The 10,508-nt window shown below is 42.8% G+C and overlaps 1 protein-coding gene across 3 annotated transcripts; it reads left to right on the plus strand.

Moving 5' to 3' along the window:
* The first annotated feature begins 64 nt into the window (after positions 1 to 64).
* PDZK1 (PDZ domain containing 1) lies at positions 65 to 10,183 on the plus strand. Of its 3 annotated transcripts, none has more exons than XM_064410986.1 (9): positions 65 to 193; positions 2,423 to 2,634; positions 3,378 to 3,618; positions 4,661 to 4,797; positions 6,008 to 6,203; positions 6,438 to 6,634; positions 7,106 to 7,300; positions 8,080 to 8,246; positions 9,341 to 10,183. In XM_064410986.1, the coding sequence occupies exons 2-9, from the start codon at positions 2,425 to 2,427 to the stop codon at positions 9,573 to 9,575; spliced, it is 1,578 nt and encodes a 525-aa protein (XP_064267056.1). In that variant the 5' UTR covers positions 65 to 193; positions 2,423 to 2,424; the 3' UTR covers positions 9,576 to 10,183. The 3 variants fall into 3 exon arrangements, with proteins under 3 accessions (XP_064267056.1, XP_064267057.1, XP_064267055.1); XM_064410987.1 differs by having other exon boundaries at positions 113 to 193; positions 2,398 to 2,634; positions 8,080 to 8,373; XM_064410985.1 differs by having other exon boundaries at positions 113 to 193; positions 2,398 to 2,634.
* The last annotated feature ends 325 nt before the right edge of the window (positions 10,184 to 10,508 follow it).

Below are 10,508 nucleotides of genomic sequence, written 5' to 3' on the forward strand. Positions count from 1 at the left end.
CACGTGATTAGCACTTCTGCCCACAAGGACAAGACAGCCTATCAAGGTATCACGCATTCAGTGAAACTTAGTTAAATAAATCATCTTTTAAATCAACCTTTGCCCAATCAAAGTCCAGTCTTACTTATACGGACAGCCACAGGAGGAGCAGAAAAGAGAATTCCAGTGAAGGCTGCTCTACATAGACATACAGGTAAGAAATTCATTTTTCCTAATCGCTTTTCCCTTTGAGAACTCCTTTTTGCAAAACAAATAATTTTGCACAGATCAAAAGGTGTCACATACAGTGCTTTGTAATCTTCTCTCCACTTCTAAATATGAAGAAATTATTTTTCCCATAGAAGCCTACTGTTTCTCCAGGTCTGTGTAGTATTGGTTTTGCATGTTAGTTTCTGGAATTATCACAGATTTCCAGTGTTTATCAGGAAAAGCTGCTTTGGATTGTACTTGCAATTGATACAGTCTGATGTTCTCAACCATGTTCAAATAACAGGAAAGTTCATCCCTTTATTGGTTAATGTCAGTGCAATACACAGACTCAAAAATGCTCCAGGCACCTGACCATGGACAACAAGTGAATCATGACCTGCAGGCTGTATATCCTTGCAAGCTGAAATTCCTGTATTCTCCAGCTCCAGTGACACCTGTGCCAAACTCACCCCACACATCCATGCTGTTGTATGTGCTGCCCAAGTAACATCAACAGAGCAGCTCCAGCTCCCAGTGCAGAGTCTGCACCATGGGTAGCCACAGCAGTGCCTCTGCACTAAGCTGCTCTCTCAGAAGGATTTGACTGCCAGCAGATCCAAAGAACTGACTTCTGTCTGTAAAGAGACAGGAAAAAAAAAGTCTTTCCAGTAAAGTAATTACCAAATTTGCTAATTACCTGGATTTTCCAACTGGAAGGATTTGTCTTCATTTGTCTCGTTCCACTGTCTTCATGGATCTCTGGCAGGACCATATCTTGGGAGATGTTCCCTGGTCCTACTTGTTATTTACCTTCCATATATGATATTCCTGCAGGACAAGCTTCACCCAAACCACAGTTTCTTTACATCCCAGAACAGTTTAGGTAGAGACTTTTGGAAGTTTCCTGGTGCAATGCCCCATAGAAACAGAGCCAGCTTAGATCAGGTTGCTCAGGGCCCAATCCAGGTGTCTCCAAGGACAGAGATTTCACAGCCTCTCTGGGCACTTCTGATCATATCTGACACTCCCCAAGAGGAAAAGCTGTCCTAATGGATGTCTGGTTGGGATTTCCCTTGCTGTGCTGCAGCCTGTGTCTGCTCCCTCTCACCCTCCCACACTGTTAGTTTCCAAGAAGAGTCTGGCTGTGTTCTCCACACAATCCAGTTAGGCAGTGGGAAGATATCAATAAGATCTTCCCTTTACTTTCTCTTCCCAAGGCTGAACAAACCCAGCTCTCTCAGCCTCCTTAAATAAGTGTTTCAGAACCAAAATTCCCTCTGCAAACTAGTTCCAATACGGCAATTACTTGGGGAGATCAAGACTGGTGACGGTACCCACATGAGGTCCCCCAAGTGTCAAAGAGAGGGGAACAATCCCTTCACTCCACTTACAATCCCTTTTCCCAAAACTAAATTTCCTCTGTAAAACTGAATCCTGGTATTATTACACCCTCTCCTCAATCCTTACTATGTTTTCACAGGCAGACTTTTCTTATCTCAGCTCTGCATTTTGCTTAATGTCATTTGAGACACAGAAACAAAAAAAAGCAAGGAGGGTCAGGGAAGAGGGTTTGGTTTCTTCTCTCTAGCCTTGTTCATTAAATTCAGCTCTGCACAGCTGGAGTTCCTGCAGCCAAAAAACCCAAACAAACAAAAACAAACAAACAAACTGTGGGAGTAATATTTTCTGGAAAAATCCCCTTGCCCAGGATTCTTCTCCTGGGAAGCTGAGAAGCCTCAGAGAAAAAGGAAAACAATAATTATCTCATTTGCTGCTCCTGCATTTTGCTGCTTTGGAATGTGGTTGGAGATTGTCTATCCAACAGGTGGTTGTTTCATTGGTTTCATGTGAATTGTTTTGACTTAAGAACCAATCAGAGTCCAGCTGTCTCAAGGCTCTGGAGAGAGTTATGAGTTTTGATTAGGATACAGACAGAAGGCTAGAAAGATACTTTCTGTATTCTTTAGTATAGTTTAGTATAGCATTCTTTAATACAATATAGTATCATAAAATAATAAATTAGCCTTCTAAGAACATGGAGTCAGATTCATCATTCCTTCCTTCACCTGGGGACCCTGCAAATACTAGAACAAACAAACAAAAAAACCTCCACACCAAAAAAACCACCCCAAGAATTCTGAAGCAAACCCACTCGACATGTAATTAGAGGGAATACACCCAAGGTAAGCTTCCTGTTCTCACTCACAGGTATTTCCCCCATCCTGTCTGGCAGAGATGACTTCTGCTCTGCAGCCCCGAGAGTGCACGGTGACCAAGAAGCCCCAGAAGAAGTACGGCTTCTTCCTGCGGATCGAGCAGGACACGGCGGGGCACATCGTCCGGAACGTGGAGCGCGACAGCCCAGCCCAGAGGGCCGGCCTGCGGGATGGAGACAGGGTGCTCAGGGTCAACGGTGTCTTCGTGGACAAGGAGGAACATGCACAGGTACAAATCTGTTCACTCCGGGATCCACACCTTGCCCCACGCCCACAGCTGCTGTGTGAAGCTTTTTCTTCCAGTTTTTATGGCTAGGAAATCCAGGAGTGTTGCCACATTTCTCCTCACAGAGAAAAGCAAGGCACAGTTCTTCCCAAGAATATTTCTGGGTTTTACATTCTCTGAACAACCAAGAAAGAAAACACAATTTTTGCGTTTGCTGTGCCTGCGTTGTGCCAAAGTAGAATGCAATGTGGAGATTGTTTACCCAAAGTGAGGATGTTTTATTCCCTTGGCCTCTCAGGGCCAGCAGAGTGTGTGTTGGACTGTCAGGAGACTGTCAGGAGAGAGAATCAGATGAGGGCAGTTCTGTGCAGTTGTGAGCAAGAGTGAGTACGAGGCAGATTCAGTTTAGATGAAATGTGAAATTTATATAGTATATTATAATAAAGCAATTCATTAGCCTTCTGATAAGACAGAGTCCTCCTCATCATTCTCTCCCCTTCGTCAGGGGTGGCCCGTGCAGTAATACAGGAGCAGAGGGAACTGCTCTGAGTATCCCCTGTGTCATTCATTACCCACCACGGGCATGGAATGTCTTTGGGGGGCATGGAATGTCTTTGGGATGCCTCCCCAGTGCACAAGCAGGGGGTGAGACAACAAAGGCAGCCGGCAGTGCAGCTTTTCCTGGGGAAAGCTTTTAGCTCCATCTCTCCAGTGCCCGCTTCCATTTTTCCCCTTGCTCATTACAGGTGGTGGAGATGGTCAGAAACAGCGGGAATTCCGTTGTGCTCCTTGTTCTGGATGACGCATCCTATGAAAAGGCACAAAAGGAGGGAGTGAACTTGGAAGAGCTGGGTCAAAAGGCATCCACAGGACAACAGCAGGAGCTGCAGTGCCCACCATCCACGGCCACTGCAGCTCCACAGCCCCGGCTCTGCTACCTGGTGAAGGAGGAGACAGGCTATGGCTTCTCCCTGAAAAGCACAGAAGGTGAGAGCCTGCAGAGAAGAAACTGGAGATATATATAAATATATAAATATAAAAATATTATATATATATATATATATATATATATGTATATATTTGGCTGCAGGGACAGAGGCAACCACAGTTAACGCGTGGGGGCTGGTGGGGAGACACAAACTGCTCTTGCTAGCAGAAAGAAAGTGAGAAGTAGCAGGATGAGTTCAGATCCATCTCCAGAACATTTCTGTACAGCATATGCAGCGCAAGGTTTTCTAAGGACCACGCTTCTCATGGAGTGGAAAACAGATGAAAAAAAAGAAAGAGAAAAATAATAAGCTATTTTCTGCTTGTTATTTAAGACCACTTAACAAAACCAAATTTACAGTCCCTGCTCAAACACTAGATACACACTCAATGTGCTATGTTAAGTCCTGTTCCATTCCTCAAAATCACCTCAGGAATCAGCACATGAGTTTCTTACAGCTGTAATAAAAGCTTTCCCTGATTTTTAAGTTAATTCATTTAGAAAGAAAAGAATTTTGAACCTTTTCCATATATGCTTTTTTTCCAAGGCCAGTCAACGGAAGAGGGAGGTCTTCTGGAAAGCACCACCTCTAAAGAGCCCTCTAAAGGGTATTTTGGAATGCAATATAATTGAAGGATCAAACATAGAAGGCTTCCAAACACAGGAAATTATGAAATGTATAAAATAGAAAAAAAGCAGCTTCTCTCTTCAAAATGATGGGGGGAGAGGAGGGTGGAGGGAATAGGAATCAAATCCCTTTCAGCTGTGTTAATCAGCCACTTTGCGCTCCTGGTAGAGAAATAAACACCATTTTGAGCTGCAGAGAGTGAAAAAATATCTCCCTCCACCACTGAAGGGATTTTTCCAGGCCAGAGTAAGAGGCAGAGGAGTGTCTGTGTGGAAGGTCTGTGGTGCTCCTGTAGCCTGCAGGCAAGCAGAGGCCAAGAATCTCTGAGGACATCAGTGCTGAGTTTCCTTAACCACTATATTCAGGCCTATTGCAGTGACTTACCCTGTGTAATGAGTTTTCATTTATTTCAGGACAGAAGGGGCTGTTCATAGTGGAGCTTTCATCACAAGGAGCAGCTGCAAAGGCTGGTGTCCAAAATAACGATCGCCTGATTGAAATCAATGGCAAAAATGTGGAAAATGACACCCACGAGGAAGTGGTGGAAAAGGTATTGATTTATCTTCTGTTCTGGCCTACTTTCACAGCAACCTATCAGGGCTACTGAGGAGGCCAGGCTGGCTGATTTAAGCACTTCACAGTAAATCTTGGGAGCTGCTGTTCATGTACCACCAGCACATCAGTGTAGCCCTCTGTGCTGGCTCTGTTATCAAGCAGCCTCTTGAGCTGCCTCTCAGTGAACACTGCCACCAGGACAGGCCAAAGGATTTTAAATAACACAAGTATAGTGCTGCCAGGAACCCTATGAAATAAATCCATTTCCTAGAAGTCCTGGAAATGCTGCTTATGGCAGGAGGGCAAGTCATCAAATATGGTTTCCAGGGCACGAAGAAGGAAGCCTCTGATGATACAGTCAGCATGGAGCAGGGAAGATTTCATGATTTTAGACAGTAGTCCCCTTTCTCCTGTGAAGAAGTCCGAAACCCATGAAATTTACTGTGCAAGTAATTTCACTAATTGGCTGCAAAGAACAATGCTAATGAGGCTTCCAGCTTTCCACTGTTGGCACTGCTAAAACGCAGCTGGAGCTGAAGAGATTTCAGAGAGCCATGAGACTCCAGCATTCCAGCAGCATTCAGTGCACACGGCTAACTATGGAATCGTGCAACACCTGGGTTTCTTTGAGCTACTGCAACACCAGCAGCAGAGTGACACTGGTTAAGATGAGTAAAAAGAGTAACCATTCGAGTAGAAAGGACTAAGAGAAAGACAGACTTGGAGAGGTTGGACAGAAGAAAAAAACCTCACCTCAGAATCAGTAATACAGGGAGACAGAAGAGGACCAAGAGTGACAGAAACTTGACTGGTGTCACTGTAATCTAAAATAGTGGTATAGATGGTATGATAAGCCTATATTAGAGAATTCCACACCTAGAATAGCCAAACAATATCTACTCAGACTCCCTGGATTCTACAGCACTGTATGCCTCCCCCATGGCCCTCCACAGGTAATTCCCTACAGGTCAGGAACACAGTATGAAATATAGAAAATTTCCTCATCTATTACATGCCCTTGATTTTTGTCATAGTCCAGATTTCTAACTGGAGGTAGGGAAAAGAAAAATCAATTTATAGTAGCATGGCCTGGACTAACAGCACCCAGACTCTGCTATGTATCAGTGCACCAAGTTACCAAATATCCCCAATTCCCACGTGCTGTTGAAGGGGTGACATCTGAGACTGTACATGTGCTGTCACAGGTAAAGAAGTCTGAAAATCATGTTATGTTTCTACTTTCAAATGAAGAAACAGACCGCTATTTCACAAGCCAGAGGATGGCACTGAGCAAAGAGAGCGCCAGCCTAAGGTTGCTTCCCCTCAAACCACGACTTATTGAGATCCAGAAAGGAAAAAGCGGTTATGGATTTTACCTACGGATGGAACAAAATACTGGTGGTAAGATCCGAGTTAACACACAGACCATGATATTGCTGTATCATTTCTTCCTATATGATGCTTGCAGCCCTCATTCTCTTTGGCTTCTTGATGGCCATGTAGGAGAAATCCTCAGGGAAAACAGCTTCAACCTGAAGAGCAATTCTGACCATTTGCATTTGCCATGCTTTTTAATGTCTTTAAAACTCACCAAGCTCTGCCTTCACAGCAATCTTTCTCCCCTTCTTATCTCAGACCACGTAATCAAAGATGTTAATTCTGGAAGCCCAGCAGCCATGGCAGGTCTAAAGGACAATGACATCTTAGTGGCTGTCAACGGCGAGCGAGTGGATGGGCTGGATCATGAAAGCGTGGTGGGAAAAATCAAGCAGTCTGAGGAAAGAACCTCCCTGTTGGTGGTGGATAAGGAAACTGACAGCATGTACAAACTGGTAAGAAAATGCAAACTGCTGCTAGGAATTGACAATTTATCGCAATGAAACAGCCAATCTCCTCTGACACTTTTTTAACTCGCAGGAAAGGCCTAAGAGACACCTGTATTCCAGCAACTCCACTTACACTGGTACAGGAAGTCACTTAACACCTAAATCTTTGGCCTCTTCCTGATTTTTATAGACACTATTAGAACAATTCTAAATTCAAACACATCACAAAAAAGGTTAAGTTTTGCTGTTAAGACAAATACACAGCAACATGACTGTGTAACTATTTATAAATGACAAATTTCCCTTCTCACATAGATCAATGCTGTAGTTTTCCACTCAGAACAGGGAAGAATTCTTCACTGCAGCTGAAGTCTGAGTCATTAACAAAGTTTCAAACAAAATACGTTGAGCGTGAGAGCCTGAAACAGATTTCACAACAGGAATTTTTTTTAATGTAATTTTGTCACTTTTTTTCAGGCTCAAATTTCCCCTTTCTCATACTACTACAAAGCACAGGATTCAACCCCAGCTAAAAGGGAGGAAAGAGTGGAGTTGCACACTGAGCAGAAAGTGAACCACAAGCCAAGGATCTGCAAGATGGTGAAAGGGCCTAATGGATTTGGCTTCAGTTTAAACATGATCAAGAACAAACCTGGATTGTTCATCACTGAGGTACTAATGAAGAATGAGGAGCAAGAAGCTCAAGTAGTCTGCTGGGCAGCTTCCTCCCCTCCATCCTGCAAACAAATGCAAGAAAAGCCACGGAAGTCTCTTTTCCAATGTTCTCAGATCAGAGCTAGAATTGTTTAAGTCAGACTAACATTGTTGGCCCAAGATAAAAAATGAGCACCAGAAAACATTCCTTCTTACTGTTAGACATCTAGAGGGGGAGAATTCAGCTTTTGCATAATTTTGTCTGTTATTCATGAGTCCAGCACACTAAAATTAGTATTTTAGACAGAATTGGTTTTTACTACAGAGCAGCTTAATTATAGAAGAGATGACTTTGCCCTAATTCTACCCACCTTCTCTGAATTCCACAGCTGGTAAAAGCCAAACTGCTTCTGTTCCAAATTACATCTGTAACTTCAGCTTTCTTGAGATGAGGGGTTCCCCTCATTACTAAGGGATCTGTGAATTGTACCAAACTTTGAAGTTATTGGACAGATACCTCCAAATAGAAAAGTTTTTCTACCTTCTTCATGGTTCTACCATGCCACATTCCTATAATGTAAACCGATCAAGATCGACATCTTAAAATCTCAAACTGATGGGCTCCGTGTTTATTATTATCTGGGCCCATTGCCCATTGCAATTCCTTCCTGCCCCACAAATCTCCCCATGCTTACTTCACCATCTTCTGGGGAAAGCAGGAACACAGCTTACCCTCAGTTGTTCATGCATCTTTCCAAGCTTTCTGCCAAGACCCTGCTCTGAACTCCCCTCTGCAGGTACAAAGCCAGGGAGCAGCTGGCAGAGCAGGCGTGGAAAACAACGACTTCTTGGTGGAAGTGAACGGAGTGAACGTGACCCACGAATCCTATGACAAGGTGGTGGCAAGGATCCAAAGCACTGGGGACAGCCTGACACTGCTGGTGTGCAGCAAAGATGCTTACAGGTACTTCCAAGGCCAAAACATTCCCATCACAGCCTCCATGGCTGAGTCAGACACTCCTGAGGCTCCTGCTCACACAGAAAACCATCCAGCAGAGCCAGAGAGGAACTCACCTGAGCCAAGGGAAAGGGTGAGTAATCCTGTATTAGGCAGATGCTGAGGGATTGCACAGGGGATAGGAAAATAACTTTTTTTTCAGGTAGTAAGTATTCCAAAGCTAGGATTGTTAACTTGAGCCGGGATTTTTGCAAGTTATTAAAAGGAAATCTGTTAATTACCACAACAACTCTTCTTTTCCCCACACATAACACAGGTGAGTATCTTTAATGCAATATTAAATCACACAAAGAATGCACATACAAGAGATTTTATGGAACAAGATAACCCAAATACAGTAATCCCAATCATGGGAAACAGACAATACAATTGTGGAAGTGGAGGGGAAAGTGCTTAAATAAACAGAAGCAGCACTTAAACAGAAAACACAAACAACGTTTGTGAAAACCACATGAAATATTTCAAAATTATCACTTTGGAGAAGAAACAGCAACTGATAGGTTATGACATTTTCTAGGCAATGTGCTGATTTGAAATTATTTTACTCACTTCATGCCACTAGAAAGAATCCAAAGCATGACTAAAGTCAGAAAAGCAAGAAGGTGCTACTTCTTGAAACACTTTTAACCCTCAGTGTTCATCCTTAAATATTAAAATGCTTATTTTCTGATCATGCAAAAGAGACACACAAGGTAAGACCAATAGTGTTTCGCATTTATTTTTCATTAGCCTTTTCTGCAAGTTTTTTCAAGAATGTCTTAGTACCCAACCTGTATTTTGCAGAAGTTAGCACTACTTTTGTGTTCAAATTGTGCAGATATGGGAATTCAACAACAGAAACCCTCTATTGAACAAAATTCTCTGAAAATGTACTTTAACAAAAAACCCTTCAACAACAAAAATGGTATTTATAGGTTCATTCTGCCATCTAAACAAGTGTGTGATTAGTGCAGATGAAAACAGGAGTCTGCAACAGTGCAGACTATCAAACGTGTTTACAAACTGAAAGTAATCACAACATCTTTGTTACTCCTCTGCAGGCAGACTCATCCTCCTCCTCCCAATCAGCAGCCTCCACAAGAGCTGACAGTGACAACAGTGATGACACAAAGTTGTGACGAGACAAAACTATGCCAAGAACAACAAAAAAGAAACCTGCCAAATCTTTTCTTCAGTTCTTCTTTGCTATTCCACCTCTCAGAACTCGGCTGTTCCAAGGAGTACCAGAACCATAAAGGACTGCAAACTCTTGCTGCAATAAACACTTCAGTGTAACTTGCATCCATTTAACACCCTGCCTGCATTGTGCTCCACTGGCACAATTTCTGCCTTGTGAAGTGGGCACTCAGTCACTCACTTCTGAAAAGGCTTAAAGAACTGCAACTTTAGAATTAAGTGTCCTGCAGCAGAAGCTGGAAATTTTTTATAGATTCGTAAGCATCTTAGGCTGTTATGGATAAGCTCTTAATAAAGAGCAATTGATTTCTGCCCATCTCCCAGGAAAGGCAGCTCTCCAAGTCCATCACCTCAATCTCTGTGGCATCTTTGCTTACAGCAGTACAGCTGCTCTGAAATGGCAGAAGCCCAGGTACTCTGTGCATTAGCTTTTTTCCTGCTAACATTGCAGAAACTTCTTTCAAACATTAAGCTAACTTTGGAATTCACAACTCAAGATGTTTAATCACTATTTTGTCTCCTCTGCATACAGCTGTGGATTAGAATAGTGCATGTAATTCAGCCTAATCCCAAATTACCACCATGTTGTCTTGAATGTGACATAAATGGCTCTGCAATACTGCTGCTGCACTTTGCTTCCTTGCTGTACACCAAAGACAATGCAGAAATAAATTGTTTAGAGTGGTTGTTTCCCCCCCTCCAAGTCTTACTCTTACTACCTATAATTTATGTTCCAGAACAATTATAAAACAAAGCCTCAGAAAGTGGCTATGAGAACCTAAAAGTTGAAGTCACAAGAATAAAATTCATAACATACAATGTAAACAAGGCATGACAGTGGTCTTCAATTTAACACTGAACTCTACCAAAGAGGAACCCAAAACCTATGCAGAGAGAAAAGAAAGTTGACACTCAGTAAGAGAAAGCAAATCTCCAGTTCCTAAGGATAGTAGGTACTAGTGATACGTACTACATACAGAAATGGAGTTCTTTCCACTCCACTCCTGCTGGAACTGCAAATCCCAACCACCT

This window comes from Passer domesticus, chromosome 2 (genome assembly GCF_036417665.1).
Source record: "Passer domesticus isolate bPasDom1 chromosome 2, bPasDom1.hap1, whole genome shotgun sequence".
Lineage (NCBI taxonomy): Eukaryota > Metazoa > Chordata > Aves > Passeriformes > Passeridae > Passer > Passer domesticus.